General features: G+C 35.8%; 1 protein-coding gene across 1 annotated transcript in view; it reads right to left on the bottom strand.

The window, feature by feature from the left end:
* LOC126890096 (alpha-1,3/1,6-mannosyltransferase ALG2-like) overlaps positions 1 to 6,815 on the bottom strand; it is a 51,871-nt gene extending 45,056 nt beyond the window's left edge. The window contains 3 exon segments of the mRNA XM_050658944.1: positions 3,864 to 4,461; positions 4,464 to 4,623; positions 6,691 to 6,815. Of these exon segments, the coding sequence (XP_050514901.1) occupies positions 3,864 to 4,461; positions 4,464 to 4,623; positions 6,691 to 6,815 (883 nt within the window).
* Positions 6,816 to 19,977: the final 13,162 nt, after the last annotated feature.

Below are 19,977 nucleotides of genomic sequence, written 5' to 3'. Positions count from 1 at the left end.
GTGTTTATTTACACACGTATCCGGCTGACAAACACACAGGTGCTGCTAATATAGAATACTGCCAACTAAACACACATACACAGGTAATTTTTAACGGTTTAAATACGCGGGTCACATTGACCCGAACGTACCCTAGGTAACAATTTCATTTTTATCAAAAAAATCAGGAAGTTGAATGTTTATCTCACATGCAATTGAAAGACTTCATATTAGGTAATAAAGTCACGAAACACCAAATCGTTACGCCGCGTAATAATTTGTAAAATAAGAAATAAATTATTTTTTGGGTCAAATAGACCCGAACAGGACAGCAGGGTTAAAGAAACGTGCATATTATGTGTCTATTTAAAAACAATTTTACAAAAAATCGAAAAATTCTAAAAATACATGCATTTTATGTGTCTATTTAAAAACAATTTTCCAAAAGATCGAAAAAATTCTAAAAATTTTTAATTCGACACAAAATATTCCCCCGCACATGCTCTCATTTTTCGAGAACTAGCTGAAGTCGGGTCATTCAAAACCTTTTCGGTTTTTCTTAGAAAACACCCGATCTTTACCCACAAAGTGCGTATAGTACGCCGTCATAAAGTGATTGTAGAATGTTAAATCCCGTAGTGTTAAGAGAATATTTACACCTCTAAACATCGTTTTACGATTGTCTAACGGAAATTTAAATATGATTTAAATCAGATCCCGTAAATCAGTAAAATTATTCACCTTTAATCGGTCAATGCGAATGCTTAGTTTTTGTGTAAAAGTACTTATGTTTGTGAATAGTGCAATATGCCGAAAGAATCTAGCCTGGTTTATTCCCGGAGCAGAACCTATCTCCAGCTTCTTTACATCAATGGAAAATTTTATTCTATAAAGCATGTGGTAAAATATTGAGTTTAAGATTGTTTTCTTACTCTTTTTTCTTTAATAAATAATATTTAACTGCTTCCTCAAAATATTAAGTTTAAACAGTTTGAAAAAGTATGCGTTATTAACGTTATTGTCGTAGATACCATCTCCGCCAAAATTTTCGGTTACACAATACGTCGGGACAGAACTACATAAGTCAAAATGCAAGACGATGAGCGAATCGAAAGTTGATCAGTTACCCATTGACAGTAGACAACCGTTGATGACTTCATCTAATGAACAATATACATTTAATTTGGATTTATGCAAGGCAATGATTTGTGCAAACTTACCTTTGAAAAAACTGGAAAATCTTATTTTTAAAAGTCTTTTGGATCACCAAGGTCAGAAATTTTGAAATTTTTCATTTATTATAAATTAATAAATGGAAAGAGTTTCCATGCCAATGGCCATTAGTTGTCAAGGCATTAGATAAATAAAATAAAAAAAAAGTTTTTTGGAAATATATTCCAAAAAAAGTGTTCCCGATGAAAGTACATTGAGAAAAAATACCTCAAAGTTACAACGATACCATAAAAAAAAATCAAGAAAATAGTGGAAGATCGATACATTTATATTATTGTGGATAAATATGTGGTTTATCAAAAATCGCATTTTTTGAAATTATTGCGCATATTTCGTAATTTTTTACTGCATATGTATGCGCATATTTCATCAAAATTGCTCGCATATAAATCCGCTCCCTACCTATTACTATCAAGGGCAATACTATTTTTACGATTTTCAGATAATCGAGATATTCACGTTGCAATAAACCTCAGTATGCATAAATATCCCGAAGGAATTTGAACTCTGGAATGAAGAGAAATGGTTTAATATATATTTGCATATTCAATTGGGTATTTAGTTTGCCAGTTACTATTAGTTTAGACAACCAATGAGAAACTTTTAATTGCTTCGCATAAACACAAACTTATGTTTAACTTCAATACAAAATGTAATGCATATTAATGCGATCAGTCTATTGAGAACATACATAATAATTTTTGCAACAAGTGCACAAGCAGGTAGTTTTTTTTAACAAACTTGCAATATTTTTGTTGCAAAAAATTACATTGCATACAGTTGATCCACCGAATCTTTGGAGATTGTAGTCAATCGTATAATAAAGAATAAACCAAAATATGTGATGCAAATGTACGTTAGTGATAAGAATTAGAAAATGGACGTTTTTATACTTCTGTTTTATTTCATTTATGGTATTTTGAAAACTGGGTATACATTTTTATGAACGTGATTTTCTAATTTTTGGAAACCTATAGGCTATTCAATAACGTCTGCAGTAAAAATATTTAAACAGTGGTAATCAGAAATTACACGTGGAAAAAATTATACTTGCTCCAACTCGGAGCTGAGCTGGCACTTGAATAAGAATCAGAAATTAAATTGCTTATATTAAATATAAGTGAATATGGTGCTGGCATACAGCCAGATTCTGTTGTTCGTACATTTGGGTTTAGATTTAAGATGGTTACAAAAATAAGTGTAGCAAAAAATGCGATATGAGGAGACTAAAAGCAGGGAAGCAAAATAGACAACCATCCTTTTCAATTCTTCTCTGTCTGTCGCTACAGTTATCCACCTAGAGACCACGTGTTTCTTAACATCATCTTCCCATCTCATTTGTGGCCTTCCTCTGCTTTGTTTATATTCCCACGGTCTCCAATTTATGAGAATTTTGTTCCATCGGTCTTCTTTTTGTATTATAGTGTGTCCGGAAAATCCCATTTCAACTTTGCCACTTCTTCGTTTCTCTTTCTATCCATTAGTCTTATGTGCAACAATTGCCTTTTCATGGCTCTTTGCGTTTTTATGATCTTGTCCATGTTTGCTTTCGTAAACGTCCACGTTTGGGAACCGTAAGTGAGAACAGGGAGTACGCATTGATTGTATACCTTGGTCTTAAGATGTTGTGGATATCTTTTGTTTTTAAGGATGTAGCTTAGTTTTCCAAATGCCGCCCATGTCAGTCTAACTCATCTTTTGACCTCCGCTGTTTGGTTTTCCTTATTAAGTTTTAAAATTTTACCCAGATATATTTATACAGGGTGTAACAAAAATACAGGTCATAAATTAAATCACATATTCTGGGATCAAAAATAGTTCGATTGAACCTAACTTACCTTAGTCCAAATGAGCATACAAAAAAAGTTACAGCCCTTTGAAGTTATAAGATAAAAATAGATTTTTTCCGATATATTGAAAACTATTAGAGATTTTTTAATGAAAATGGACACGTGGCATTCTTATGGCAGGAACATTTTAAAACTAAATTATAGTTAAATTTGTGCACCCCATAAAAATTTTATGGGGTTTTGTTCCCTTAAATCCCCCCAAACTTTTTTGTACGTTGCAATTAAATTATTATTATGGTACCATTAGTTAAACACAATGTTTTTAAAACTTTTTTGCCTCTTAGTACTTTTTGTAAAAGCTAGTTTTTATCGAGATATTTTGAATATTTGTCACATCCACCACATATTTGTATACTGTTACGTTCAATTGTAGAGACCTGGTAATAATATGAATTTTTTTTTATAAATTACAGTTTGAGGTATATTTTGAACCATATTAGAAAATAATATTTTATCTCGATAAAAGGTGCGTCATCGGAAAATTACTAAGAGGCAAAAAAGTTTTAAAAACATCCTGTTTAACTAATGGTACTGCAATAATAGTTTAATTGGAACGTACACAAACATTTGGGGGGTTTAAAGGCACAGAACCCCCATACAATTTTTATGTAAACATATTAAAAAAGAAGCCGTATCTCGATTAAAACTGGTTTATCGAAAAAATATTAAGAGGCAAAAAAGTTTTAGAAACATTGTGTTTAACTAAGGGTGCCACAACAATAATTTAATTGGAACGTATAAAAAAGTTTGGGGGGGTTTAAAGGAACAAAAAATTTAAGGGAACAAAAAAAAAGAATAAACAAAAAAAAAGCTGTCTTAAGAATGTTACTTGTGCAGCACATACTCTTTGTTTTGCTGAAGCCATTAATTCACTGTAGTGAAACCTTTCGTCTAAAGTTTTACAGTTACCTGCAACGACTAATTGAAATCGCTTTGTTATGGCAGAATCGTCAATAAGGTTAAGAAGAAATTCAAAAGCGTCTAAAGATAATTTAAAATTTGAGGCTCGTTTAAATTTTCCAACAGATAGGAATAATATGGTATCTCCCAACAAATCTGGAATTATTCGTTGAATTTTTATTCCCGGTTCATTCCAAAGTCCCAAATCAATGGAGGGGTACAGTATTCGAGGTTTTTTTATAATAGAGGGATGGGATTTTACTAGTATCTCTGCAAAACCTAATGTCTCAACTATGATCTCATCAGCCAGTTTTATCCATTTAGCTTCAACTAGAGTAGGAATTATCTTCGTGTGTTCGTAACAAGCATCGGTATTTTTTAGCTCTTCGAAAGTCTCAACAACAAACACTTTGTAATTTGAAAAACATTTTAGTATATACAGGGCTATCAGACTAACGTCTAATATAACTACTTCTGGTTTAGGGTCTGGAGGAAAAAAAAAATTAATCTTAGGGCCATCCAAATAGATCTAAATACGGAGAGGCCTAGGAGGCCCAGTAGTGTTCTGGGGATCCACCATGCGCAGTAATCAAGTGCCACTTTTCCTGCAAACCTTATATCGGTAATAGCTTCATTTCTCTCAAATTCTGATGTTAAAATACTAAAATAAAATTTTTAAAAAAAAAAGAACAATAAAAATTTAAAATTTTTATGGGGTGTACAAATTTAACTATAATTTGTTTTTAAAATGTTCCTGCCATAAGAATACCACGTGTCTGTTTTCATTAAGAAATCTCTAATAGTTTTCGATATATCGGAAAAAATCGATTTTTATCGTGTAACTTCAAAGGGCTGTAAATTTTTTTGTGTGCATATTTGTACTAAGGTAAGTTAGGTTCAATCGAACTATTTTTGGTCCCAGAATATGTGATTTAATTTATGACCTGTATTTTTGTTACACCCTGTATAATCGGGAACTTGTTCTATTTCATCTGGTCCGATTCTCATTGTGATGTTCCCATCTGTATTTGTTATGATTTTGGTCTTGCTCTAATTCATATTAAGGCCTACATTTCCGGCTTCTATGTCCAGTTCTTTCATCATTTCAAACAATTCTTCTGTTTTATCGGATATTAATACGATGTCAACGGCGTACCTTAGGTGGTTCAAGCGTTGTCCACAAATTTTTATACCGCTTTCTTTGCATTCTAATCTTTTAAAGATATCTTCCAGAGCCTGATTGAAAAGTTTCGGTGATATTGTGTCACCCTGTCTTACACCTCTATTTATTTGAATTGATTGTGTTCCTTCGTATACTTTAATTTTTGTTGTGGCTTCTTTATATCTACTGGCTATTACGGCTGTATTAAGGTGGAACGAAAGGATAGAAAAAAATATTTTTTTTTTCAAAGAACTTTCTATTAGCACTCGAAATTTACCTTATTATGTCTACAATAAAACTACAAAATATTTTTGTTCTAGTTTTACATCTTGAGGTGCCGCAAGAGCTTTGAAAAGATAGGTTTTTAAAAAAAGAATACAGAAAATTTCAAATAATTTATATATTTAACCTGGTGCCGTAGCTTAACATTTCTTAGTAAAATATTGTTTCTAATAACAGTTAACACTACCTACTATAATTGCTATATGTTTACATTATAGATTTCTTTAGTTTCTATACTATAAGGTTTCTTTAGTTAAAATATTCCTCTTGATACTTAAATACATTGTTTTTTTATCTAAATCTTGGGCATAATGTTTTGGGAAGCAATATTTTCTATAACAAAGCCATTTCTGCTTCAAGACCAGAGACACTTAAATATGACTCAGTCACGAGCTTTATAACACTTTTCACTGCCTGTGTATGACAGGGAAAACACGGAAACTTCACACACTGCACCTGACAACTAGAGTCATCTTGCTTCACTTATATACTTTTTTAAGTCCTCGTCAGTTATATGTTTTGTCATAGGAGGCTCAGTAATTGCTTCTTCCGTCCAGTTAATTAGATCAATATATTTACTAGCATTAAAGTTAAGCTTTGGGACAACAAATCTCCCTACACCATTTATGAGTTCCGATCTTGCCTTCAAAAATCGCTGCACACCTAGCTCCCTTATATTTTTTCTCTTATCACAAAACATGGAGAGAGGCACATTTTCTGGGTGAGAGAAGTAACCATTTATTTGAATTGCTAAATCAATTATTATTTGGAGATGTTCCTTACAAAAATAACGTGAAAATTTGATGAGTCTCCATAGATATTTTGATCCATTTAAACAAAATTGTTTCAGTTTGATATGAAACCAGACTGAGGCATACACCTTCATCACATACATAGTTAAAGTTTTCAGATTGTTTAAAGGATTATCTGTTGCAACATATAACCGAAGAAGTCGATTGATCAACTAAGCCATGGTGAATAAGCTAATTTTTCAGGGGTTTTTAAAGAAAGATCAGAAGTACATATACCACTGGAGATTGCTTGGCACATTCCAAGTAAATATTTTTTATCTCTGCTTAGTTTATCCTTAATCTCTAAAATATGGCGGTTGTTTTGTATAGGAGCGAAATTAACCACAGGAAGCTGGTTACAGATTTAAAGTTCTTTGCAAAAGCCCTCCAAATTCATTAGGGCATTTAGTTTTTCCATCCACTGTGCAAAACAAATAACGCAAGGGCAATTCAATGGTATAGAACAAACAAATCAGCCATTTCAGCGGTTTACTTAAGGTTTTTCTCTATTAAAGAAATTACACCATTGTTAACGCCGGTGTTAGTGGCAATTCCATTACATCCGACAGCTGTTGTATTGGAAATGTCCAAAGGATTGTCACCTTGAAAATGCTCCATTATGCTATCTTTTAGAGCTTCACCTGTTCTGGAAGCAAGAGTTATTATGCTCTAGTAAGGTTGGAAAATGCAAGCAAGGGACAGAACAGAATGGCGTAGAAAGCTTGAGAAGGTCGAGGCCCTCTAAGGGCTGCAGCACCAAGATGATGATGATGAAGGTTGATCCAGGTTTCTCTACTATTGAAATGTTAAATTATATTAATGCTTCTCAACTATAGTTAGAATGTTAAATTATATTAAGGAATGAAATGAATATCTACTATTAAATATTTCTTTAAATGTGGAATTCAAGTTCAAACTTTGCCGGTTTTAGTAAAAACGTGTTGGATTGTTGTAAGTTAAAACTAAAATTAACTCGAAGTAGTAGTTTTAGAGTGTGTATTTATCATTTAAAATATGAATAATTAAGACATTAAAATAGCTATATTTACCAAACCAAAATCATCCAAATCCCCAAAATTTAACTAAAAATTCTAACTTTCAGCTCTTTTGCGGCACCTCTAAAAATATTTTGCTTGGAAAAATATTTTATTTGTGGCTTAACAATGGCTATGGGCCACTTTCTATCACTATTACTATACACATTGTTTTTTTTTCATTTCACCCTACTCTATATCTGTGGCCAATTCTGCTGTTAATCAAGGAACTTTTCACTGCCCAATGTTCGACACTGTCAAAAGCCTTTTCGAAATCTATGAACGCTATATAAAGGGTGTCCAGAAACTCTACCAACAAACGAATACAACAGGTTCCTCAGATAATTTTAAGACAATTTTCAAAGAGCTATAGCTCCCCTAGAAAGCATTTTCGGACTGAATGAATTTGGTTAAATTGTCTTAAAATTACCCGATGAATTTCCTGTCCTCGTTTGTCGGTAGAGTTTCTGGACACCTTGTATAGAGGGATGTGGTGTTCATTTGCTCGTTCTATAAGAATTTTCATACTTAATAAATGGTCACTTTTGCTAAATCCCTTTCTAAAATTAGCTTGTTTTTTCGACAGGTGTCCGTCGAATTTTTTCGTCAATCTATTCGTTAAAATTTTTGTTAGGTTAGCCGGCAGGTGATAAATGTATATTGTAGATTCTCTCGTTGTCCGCTATTTATCGGCGTGTGTCTTTATAAAGTTGTAAAAAGCTCAAGCAATAGATAGTCACCAAGGATTTTGCATTGCGGTTTTCCCGTTTATCGATCTGACTTAAATTTCGCGAAATATTCTACTGTCCCACTTCTTCTACTACACCTTAATATAAATAGACCTACACTAAGTAGTTAACTTATATTTTTCTCGATTCACAGGTGTTTTTTAACAGGAATTAGTCTGGGAATTTAATTGCTAGCCCTTACCATCATCAACCCATACGCGTCCACTGCTGAACATAGGTCTCTCTCAGCTCTTTTATCCGTCTCTCTTTTGTGCGGCTTGCATCCGGTTACCAATAACATGCTTCAGATCGTGTATCCATTTGGTTGGTGGGCATCCTCTGCTCCCTAGTGCTTCTTCTAGTGGCTCCACTCAACAATACGGTTTGTCCATCGGTTTTCTGACAATCTGGCGACGTGTCCTGCTAATTCCACTTTAGCGACGCGATTTTTTCGAAAGGGACTCTTGTGTTTGTTCTACGACATATTACTTCGTTTGGTATTCGGTCTCTCAGGGATACACCCAACATTTGGCGCTGCATAGCCCACTGAGTTACTCGAATCGTGTTCACAGCCTATTTTGTGCGTTAATGTATCTGCCTTATAAGTAAGTACAAGCAACATACAATGGGCAAAGATTTTCTTTTTCAGGCATATGGGTAAATCCGATTTAAATACACAGTTCAGTTTACCAAACGCTGCAGAGGCTAATTCTATGCGACGTGGGAGCTCGCACGCCTGGTTATATCTTCCCAACCGAATTTCATGTCCCACGTATTTATAAGATGCAGACTGCTTAATATAGTTAGCAGCCCCAAGTAGTTGTTTTCAGGTAGTGATTGCTTTGAAAAATGCGTCTACGGCTTTTTCGAGATAATTTAATTCTTCGTCTGGTATTTGATATAAACATGATCCTGTTTAACACTGTAGGTCTTCAATTTCTGAAAGAACGTTTTCAGATCAGTCGAGTCTAGCTTGCAATACGATTGGAGTTATTACAGACAGAATCAAGACATTTTTCAACGAATTTTGTAAAAACTGTCAATCGCAATTTAATTGAACCTCGACTTTTACGTAACTCGGTTAATTTCTCAATATTTTTCATAATAAAAGAGAGCAAACTAATTAAATTTTAAATAAAATAATTATTAAATGTAATAAAAGTTATGATATTGTGCTTATATTTTTAGACTGTCTTTGTATTTTGTATTTAAAAAGGTCACGTATGAAACAGAATTGTTATGGTAAAAATTAATTGAAAAAAGCCGGTGGCTGTTAGAAGTATTAAACTCAAACCAATGAAACCTGATATCTAGTTTAGGGCCGAGTTTGTACAGTAGAACCGGCTTATAGGGAATAGAAATTTGAGGCCCCAAATATTTTTACTGCCCACAATGATTAGTTATGAGAATTTGCTGGTCACATGAATACTTTCGCTTGGAACGGAGGCTATTCCAATAAGTGAGTTTGACTGTATTTATTATTACTTGCACAAGCTGTTAGAATACGCGGAAAGAAATTAATAAGTATTGATAAGAATACTCACAGGATTGTAAATAATAGCCCACCAGATGAGGTAGCAAATGCTTTATTTGATGGTATGTGACAGTACTTCTATTAGATCAACTACATATATTTAGATCTGACATAGTTGTCGATGAAGTTGTTAACTCTAGTTGACCAATTCAATATGGTAGGGGAGCCCAAGCGGGGATTTTTGTAGTTACTCGAGCGCGTCAGATTATCATATGGGGAGAAACCTGGTACCCTGCAGATGTACCTCTATCATATATTGGCTCTTAACACAGGGAAGTTCGTTAAGGGGGGTCCAAAAAAATCTAACCTTAAAAAAACTCGAAATTGTCAGATTAAGATAAGGTAAGTTAAGTAGATGCAAAAGAGTATATATTTCAAAAATCTGACGATTTGAGCCGGGCGTAAGGAATGGGTGAGTCCGAAAATTTCACAAGAAAAAATGACAGATCGAAAAACTAAAAAATATGTTCTCAATATTTTTTAAAAATCTATCGAATGCTACCAAACACGACTTCCCACGGAGATGGGTCGGGGGTAAATTTAATATTTTAAATACGAATCCGGCGATATTTCGCGCAATGAACATCAGATCGAAAAACTGTAAAATCCACTTATTTAATATTTTTGAAAAATATATCGAAGGCACTAACCACAACCCCCCACGGAGGTGGGGTGAGGGGTTACTTTAAAATGTGAAATAGGAGACCCATTTTTTATTGCAGATTTGGATTCCTTACGAAAAAATAAGTAACTTTTAGTCGAAATATTTTTTAGAATTATGCACAGATGGCGTTATAATCGGAAAAAACGATTGTTGGAAATGGAAAATTAAATTAAAAAATGGCAAGCTCCCACTAAAATGGAAAACGTTATATAGCTTTTTTTGGTTTTAGGACCTACTATTCACGATCCAATAAGTCTCCAAAGCGCTCGAGTGACTGCACATTTAGCATACTTTGCTCCCCTACCAATAGCAGAGTGCTTGATGAAGAATATATGGCAACACTTTACTTGGTCGACTGGAACTCTGTTGAATGCAGTTGGTTCCTGGTAATTTTGATATACCTATATTAATTATTAATGCTGAAATTTAATAACTAATACATCCAGTGATAAAGGACCATGAAGAGAGGATTATAAACTTAACTAAACGTGCATCGATTAAGTAAGAAAACTATGACTTCATGAACTTTTATCCTTACACACGTTACAGAATGTTTGGTGTCGTCGAAACCTTTTTACTCTCTCGCTTTTTAACACAGCGCCTACCAACATGTCGGATATGCTGAGCCTTAGATGATGAGAAGTGGAGCGCTCATTTGAAATGCATTTACAGTTTATACACCGTAGTGGAAGTTGTAAGAACGAGTGATAGAAGAATGATGTCAGTGAAATTTGTAATTGATAAAGAGGTATCGAATGTTGTGTGTATGCTCCTCAAACAGGTCTGGGTGAGAATGAAAGAAGAGATCCTCCTATGACCAATTAGGAGACGTCCTGAGTGATATTCCCTCAGAGAAGGAAGTTATAATAAGAGGTGATTTCAATGCACATGTGGGCCAAGCCAAGGCAGGATACGAAGCAATATATGGGTGATTAGGCTTTGGAACTACAAATGAAGCGAGACGATATGCTTGAACTAGCAACAGCACTAGGTATGGCGATTGTTAACACATTCTTTAAAAGAGAGAAACTCATATTATTACGTACAAAAGTGAACAACATTAATCCCAAATAGACTATTTCATGATAAGGAAAGAAGACATACGTGAATGCAAGGACTGTAAGGTAAGAGTTAGTGAGACAGTAAGCCAACAACATAAGCTGATTGGTTCTGGACATTGAAGTAAAAAGGGAAGCTAAGCCAAAATATCGGAGAGGGCCACAAAAAATCAAGTGGTGGATGCTAAAAGATGAGAAGGAAGGCCTATTTAGGGAAAGAATAGTGGACAAAATATATTGGAACATGAAAGGAAACCCTAATACAATTTTGAGAAAAATGGCCAGTAGTATTATAGAGGCTGCTATTGAAATACTTGGGAAAACGTCAGGAAAAAAGTTTGAGGATAAAGAGACTTGGTGGTGGTCAAACTAAGTACCTTCTTCTTCTTGATGTGCCTATCCGTGACGAATGTTGGCGATCATCATGGCAATCTTCACCTTATCTGCAGCAACGCGGAAAAGCTGCACAGATGTTGTGTTGAACCAGGTTCTGAGGTTTTTTAACCAGGATGTTCTTCTTCTTCCTGGACCTCGCTTTCCAAATATTTTTCCTTGCAGGATGGCTTGTAGGAGGGCACATCTGGATTAATTTCGCATAATGTGTCCAAAGTATTCCAACTTTCGAGATTTGATGGTGGTTAGTATTTCTCGGTTCTTCCCCATTCTTCTAAGAACCTCCTCATTTGTGACCCTATCAGTCCATGGGATTCTAAGAATTCTCCGATATAGCCACATCTGAAATGCTTCCAACTTTCGGCGCATATCCTCGTTCAAGGTCCATGATTCAACACCATAAAAAAGGACAGAAAAGACGTAACATCTCAGCATTCTTACTTTTATACCAAGAGAAAGGTTGTGGCTCTTGATAAACGCCCCCATACAATTGAAGATTGATCTAGCTTTTCCGATGCGCGCTCTTATTTTTTGGTTATTGGTCCATTCTTCATTTATTATGGTGCCGATGTAGTTGTAGTGCCTCACTCTTTCTACAGGGGTTTGGTTGATACAGAGTTGACCTTCTGTTATCTTTTTCTTGCTGACGATCATAAGCTTTGTTTTCTTTACGTTTATATTGAGTCCATATTGCTGACTGTAATACGTGATTTTGTCCATGAGTACTTGTAGGTCTTCTAGGTTGTCCGCAAATACTATGGTGTCATCTGCATACCTGATATTATTTAGCCGGTACCCGTTTAGTAGAATACCTTTTTCAGTTTCGTGCCAAGCTTCGATAAATATTCTTTCAGAGTAAAGATTGAAAATTAGGGGGGACAAAATGCAGTCTTGCCTCACTCCACGCATGATTTTGACATATTCGGTGAGTTCACCGTCAACTCTGAGGTTTGCACTCTGATTGCAGCAAAGGTTTCTATTCTAATTATTTTCAGATCTTGGTTGTTAATTCCTGCTTCTTTTAGTATTTGCATCATCTTGGCGTGTTGTACTCGATCAAACGCCTTCTCGTAATCAACCAGACATGCGTATACGTCGCAGTTTACGTCTCTGCATCTCTGGAATAAGACTTGTATTGAAAACAAAGCCCCTCTCGTACCAAAAGCATTTATAAACCCGAACTGTTTGGGCGAAATTTGACTTTCGATTTGACTGATTACCTTTAGGAACAATTTTAGGAGATGACTCATCAGGCTTATTCTTCGAACTTTTTGGCTCCTTGGTTTTTTGGAAGTGCAATAAACTCAGACCTCAGCCATTCTGTTGATATTTGTCGAGAGTTGTATATCTTGTTGAATATCTTTGTGATTATTTCTATTGATTCGTTGTCCATCAGTTTGAGTATTTCTGCTTGTATATTATCGAGACCTGCTGCTTTGCCACCCTTTAGCTGTGTTATGGCAGAATAAACTTCCTGCTGTAATATTCTTGGTCCATCTTGGTCCAAACTAAGTACCAGGGAAAATAAAAGAAGGCAAATTATATAAAAAGTGGCAAGAAACCAGATCTGACACAGATCTTCAAAACTATAATATGGTCGCGAAAAAGAAGCGAAAGTAGCAGTAGCAAAAGCCAAAGCAGAAGCGTATTCAAACCTATACGATCAACTAGATACCAGGGAAGGCGAAACGAATATATATAAAATAGCCAAACAAAGAGCAAAGAAAGCAAAAGATTTTAATCAGATTAGATGTATCCGAGATAAAAATAATAAAATACTAGTTCACGAAAAGGATGTCAAAAAGAGATCGAGAAATTACTTTGACAGCTTGAAGAATTTGACAGACAGCCTGTAGAGTCAACGGAGACAGTAGCAGTAATGGTCATCAAAATAACAAATGAGGAAGTGGCTCAAGCGCTTCAAAAAAGAAAGAAAGGAAAAGGGGTAGGGCCAGATGATATTCCTGGGAAAGGTGGCTAACAGGTTTATTAATAGAATTATGGAAGTTGGACAAATGCCAGACGAATGGAGAAGCAGTATACTAGTAACTGTCTACAAAAACAAGGGAGATATACGCAAAATGTACAAACTACAGGGCTATAAAACTGATTAGCCACACCATGGAAATATAGGAAAGAGTAATTGATAGACGGATACGTGAAGAGACCGAAATATCCGAGAATCAGTTTGGCTTTATGCAGGGCAGATCAACAACAGATGCAATTTTCAATATAAGGCAGTTGATGGAAAAATACAGGAGTAAAGAAACAAGAAACAAACGCGCATATGGTATTCATTGATCTTGAGAAAGCATATGAAGAGTACAGGAGAAAACAAGGAATGTCACTTTTTCATGAATTTTGGCTTCTCTCGCCATGTGGTAGCAAAAACTGAGTACTATCGACTGACCTATCGATACAGGACAGTAACCAGAAAGATCAGTCTATACAAATTTTCTAAAAATTTGTATCCAGGTGAAGAACCTGGATTGTCCGCACGCCACTGAACGAAAATAAGGAATGTTAGCAGTTTTTTGGTGCATTGTTAAATTAATACCTTAATGTAGATTAATATTACATTAAGATTATAGAATAATAATTGCTAGAGTTCTGCTAAGAATCTCCTAAGTAGTTTTTAGGTACCATAAGAATTAAACCTTTTTTGGTGTTTATCTTAATATGTATTAAATGTGACATTCCTTGTTTTCCCCTGTACTCTTCATATGATAGAGTTCTTCGAGAGATTATGTGGTGGGCACTAAATAAGAAAGGAGTCCCTGGTGAATATGTAAAGATTGTGAGGGATATGTATGAGGGAGTAACGACTAGTGTTAGGACAGGTGTGGGAGAGACTGATAAATTTCATGTGAAATTAGGATTGCACCAAGGCCCGGTGCTTAGTCTGTATTTATTCACATTAATTTTGGACCAGATAACAGAGACACTACAGGGTAACATTCCATGGTGCTTAATGTATGTGGTGATGTGTTAGTAGGAAATAGTGAAAGAGACTTAGAAAAAAACTGGAACAGTGGAGACAAGCTCTGGGGGAAAAAGGTTTAAAACTTAGTAGGACAAAAACAGAGTATTTGAAATGTTCATTTAAATATGGAGTTACTACAAATAAAATGGTATCTTTGGATGGTGAACTGATTGTAAAGTCAATAGTTTTAAGTACCTGGGATCGGTACTAGAGAGTAATGGAAAAATAAATGGAGAGATGCATGCAGTAGAATTAGGGCTGGATGGATGAAGTGGAAGGAAGCGAGTGGTGTGCTGTGTGACAGGAAAATTCCAATGAAGTTGAAGGGAAAATTTTATAAAACAGCCATAAGGCCAGCTATGATGTACGGAACTGAATGTTGGGCAGTGAAAAAGAAAGAGGAACAACGAGTGCATGTGGCGGAAATGAGAATACTTAGATGGATGAGTGGAGTGACAAAAAAAGAATAAAATTAAAAATGCGTATGCGTATATTAGGGAAAGTCTAGGTGTGGCACCAATTGATGCCAAAATGAGAGAGCATAGGTTGAGATAGTTTGGTCATATTCAAAGTCGAGACGCTAATCACCCAATACGAAGAATTGCTGAAGTGCAGATTCCTGGAAGGAGTAGGAGAGTAAGACCAAAGAAGACGTGAGAGAGACGATTCGGCAGGATATGTTGCTAAAGGGAATTAATATTGATATGACCCAAGATAGAATTGTATGGAGAAATGCAATTAGGGAAGCCGACTTCGCATATGGATAAGGCAAAGAGAATAATGATGATTACTTATTCACGCTGAAATATATTAACTAATACATCCAGTGATAGAGCAACATGAAGAGGGAATTTACACTTTAGTGTAAATATAGTAGCATATATTGCTGAAAAAAACTATGATTTGATAACCTTTTATACTCACAAACGTTGCAAAATGTTGGGTGTCGTCGAGACCTTTTTACTATCTCGCTTTTTTAACACAGCGCATACCCACATGTCGGCTATGCTGTGCTTTACACAATCAGTGGTGAAGAGTGGCGAGCTCATTTGAAATGCATTTAAAATTTATACACATCAGTTAGCCGATAGTGCTGGCCTCCTAATCGAATTAAATCTAAAGCTGTCTTTTTTTATTTGATTTTACTCATAGTTCTAAGGATGCAGAGTTCTATTTGAATTTTATCTAGAAAAGCGGGTAGGTAATAAAAAATGTATGTATATTGTAGATATACAATATATGTAGTATTATTTGTAAATATTGTAGATGTAGTAAAAACTTACCCCGGCGCCGACATAAACTCAAGTCATAATTTACTCTGCTCCAAAATACAAATTAAATTAAAGAAACTAACAAAGCCAACTAAGCCTAGTAAGATATACCTCGACCCCCTTAAAAACACCCAAACGCGCGAACACATATCACAGCAGATAAATAGTAAAATGCACAGAATATCAAATATATCAAACGAAAACAGAACTATTAACGGATGTTGGTACGATATTCAAAACTCGGTTTTAGAGGACGTAAGGGAATCTTTAAAAACACCTACAATGTTGGCAAAAAACTGGATGAACCAAGAAATTCTAGACCTGATGGAAGTTCGACGAAAATACAAAAATAGAAATATTATCAAATACCGTGAAATCAACAAACTCATAAAAAGAAAAATTAAACAGGCCAAAGAATCCTGGCTCGAGAATTCATGTAAAGAAATAGAAGACTTCCAAAAAAAGCATGAAAGTTTCAACCTCCACAAGAAACTTAAATATACCTCCGGAATTAGAAAACAGAAAAATGCTCACGTACTTAAAACCGCAGACGGAAAAATTTGTGATCACGAACAATAGTACAAAGAATGGGAGAGACATATCAGTGACCTTTTTGACGATGCTTTTTGAGAAAATACTCCAAATACTACCTCTGACAACCAATTAGACAGAGGTCCCAGTATACTGAAGTCAGAAGTCACAAAAGCAATAGAACAAGCCAAAAACAATAAAGCACCTGGACCAGATCAAATCCCTGTTGAGCTACTTAAACTTTTAGATAAGGAAAACATTACAACATTACCTACTTGACTACTTTCTTTAACACAATTTACAACGAAGAAAAAATACCAGATGATTGGTTGGAGTCACTGTTTATAACATTACCAAAGAAAAGCAGGCCCACCAAATGCAGCGATTTTAGACTAATCAGTTTGATGAGTCACACACTTAAGAAACTTTAACGTATTATACAAAACCGAGTATTCCTTCTGTGCGAAACTAGAATGGGTAATAAGCCATTTGGATTTAGAAATGGTCTAGGAACTAGAGAAGCACTATTTTGTATGCGCGTTCTATTACAAAAAAGTTGTGAATTCCGAAAGAACGTTTATGTTTGTTTCATCAACTTCGAGAAGGCATTCGACCGAGTACAACATGATACACTTTTCGATTGCTTGCAGGCAGCTGCAGGACTCGACCACTACGATATAAGACTGCTGAAATACTTATATTACAATCAAGTAGCCTCTATCCAAATTGGAGACAGTCGTACTGAAAAACTGCCGATAAAACGTGGGGTGAAACAAGGTCGTGTTTTATCACTCACCCTTTTTAATCTGTACTCTAAAGAAATCTTTAGGGAGGCTTTGGATGGCAGACAAGAGGGAGTAAGGCTAGGCGGAGAAGTAATCAACAATATTAGATACGCTGACGATACAGCCATTCTTACTGAAAATTTACAAGATCTTCAGACACTACTAAATCAAGTCAGTGAAGCAAGTTATCGGAGAGGCTTAAAATCAACATTTCAAAGACAAAGTGGATGGCCATTGGCAACATGGCTGCAATTGAAGAAGTCAAGAAAGAGTTAAATAAACTAAATAAAAGTGATTTAATTAGAATAATAATAGGAAAAAAAGTGCCTACGGACTTAAAAACAAGTATTAAAGTGATACAATATGTGGAAAGTGAAAAAATAGAATCGCTTGATGTAACTGATGAAATCCCTGATAATTTCATAGCCGACAATGCTGAACCGGTAAGTGAATTAACATTAAAATACGAGCTGAAAATCGCAAATATTCAAGTAGAGGCCTCCACACGCCTAATTAAAGAACTGGAAAGAACTATTAGCAACCAAGATTTAATTATTAGCCTTTTACAAAATCCTGCAAATTTAGAGGTTAAACACAAATCAAATACCAATACAGAGAGCAGCGTTGCCGTACCTTCTCCGGAATCCGTCGTTACGGGAAATGGCAGAAAAATCAACAGCAAGCCAGAGATACGCCACAATACGCAAGTTACACACCATCAGGTCTCAAGTGCATTAATGCAAGTACAGCAAAATATAAAAATGAGTGATATTCAGACATTAGGTCAAAATGTTAGCCAAACTCGATCAGATGGAAAAATTGTTGGCAACAATAGCGACAACGTGGACCTAGCATCAAAAGACAAGGTGTGGGTGTACGCTACCAAATATAAAACATCTTACACTACAGAAAAAATGGAAAATTACCTACAATCTAAGTTCCCTGGGCATGAGTTTTCATGTACATTGTACGAAAACAAGATAAATGGCTCCAATTCGTTCAGAATCACGGCTGATGCGGAGCTTAGAGATACTCTCTTCAAGCCACACACATGGCCTAGCGGCATAGAAGAAAGTGAATATTTTTTTCGTAGAAAACGTACCTTCCAAAAATCTCCTAAGTTCAGAGGATCTACTACAAGAAGACAACATAAGTGAAATTGACATTCTCAGTAGCTGTGTGCCATTTAATGTTTTGTGTCACCTAATAGTCGGAGAGATAGAAGCGGATTTTGTGCATGATAAGTAATATGGAAAAACTATACGGGGATATGTTGAATTAGTTGTGTACATGACTTTCACCAACGACCGGAAACCAGAGTTGGGGCCGAGGGTAGTTATAAGGGGTCAAAGTCGCGGAATTTATTATTTTTTTTATGACGCTCATGATCGAGATAGTGCACCAAAATTTGGGAATAAGTAAGTCATGACGTAACTAAGTGAAATCTCTAGGGGCGGAACGCTGCGTGGCCGACAAAGGGGTGGGGTTAGGGGTGAATATAAAAATATAAAGGGTGTTTTGCGACGTTCGTGATTGAGATAGTGGACCAAAATTTGGGAATAAGTAGATCATGACATTACTAAGTAAAATCCCCAGAGCCGGAAACCAGAGTTGGGGATGAGGGTAGTTATAAGGGGTCAAATTCGACGTTTTTATTATTTTTTTTTTGTGACGCTCATGATCGGGAGAGTGCACCAAAATTTGGGAATAAGTAGGTCATGACGTAACGAAGTAAAATCTCCAGGGGTGGCACGCTGCGTGGCCGACAAAGAGGTGGGGCAGGGGTGAATACAAAAAATATAAGGGGTTTTTTTGCGACGTTCGTGATTGAGAGAGTGCACCAAAATTTGGGAATAAGTAGGCCATGACATAACTAAGTAAAATCCTCAGAGGCGGAAACCAGAGTTGGGCATGAGGGTAATTATAAGGGGTCAAAATCGCCGTTTTTATTATTTTTTTTGTGACGCTCTTGATCGAGATAGTGCACCAAAATTTGGGAATAAGTAGGTCATGAGGTAACTAAGTACAATCTCCAGAGGTGGATCGCTGCGTGGCCGATAAAGGGTTGGGGGTAGGTGTGAATATAAAAAATAAAAGGGGTTTTCTGCGACGTGCTAGATTGAGATAGTGCACCAAAATTTGGAAATAAGTAGACCATGACTTAGCTAAGTAAAATCCCCAGATCCGGAAACCAGAGTTGGGGAAAAGGGTAGTTTTAAGGGGTCAAAGTCGCAGTGAAAAATAATAAAAACCGCGACATTTACCCCTTATAACTACCCGCGTCCGCCACTCTGGTTTCCGCCTCTGGGGATTTTACTTAGTTATGTTATGGTCTACTTATTCACAAATTTTGGTGCACTATCTCAATCACGAACGTCGCAAAAAACCCCTTACATTTTTTTATATTCACCCCTGCTCCACCCCTTTGTCGGCCACGCAGCGTTCCACTCCTGGAGATTTTACTTAGTTACGTCATGGCCTACTTATTCCCAAATTTTGGCGCGCTATCTCGATCATGAGAGTCACAAAAAAAATAATAAAAAACGGAATTTTGACCCCTTATAACTACCTTCCTTCCCCACTCTGGTTTCCGGCTCTGGGGATTTTAATTATTTATGTCATGGTTTACTTATACCCAAATTTTGGTGCACTATCGCAATCACGAACGTCGCAAAAAACCCCTTATATTTTTTATATTCACCCCTACCCCACCCCTTTGTCGGCCACGCAGCGTTGAGCCCCTAGAGATTTTACTTAGGTACGTCATGACCTACTTATTCCCAAATTTTGGTGCACTAT

The sequence above is a fragment of the Diabrotica virgifera genome, chromosome 8 (assembly GCF_917563875.1).
Source record: "Diabrotica virgifera virgifera chromosome 8, PGI_DIABVI_V3a".
NCBI classification, from domain to species: Eukaryota; Metazoa; Arthropoda; class Insecta; order Coleoptera; family Chrysomelidae; genus Diabrotica; species Diabrotica virgifera.
Note: the sequence above shows the minus strand (reverse complement) of the source record. Positions and strands in the feature narration are given on the sequence as shown.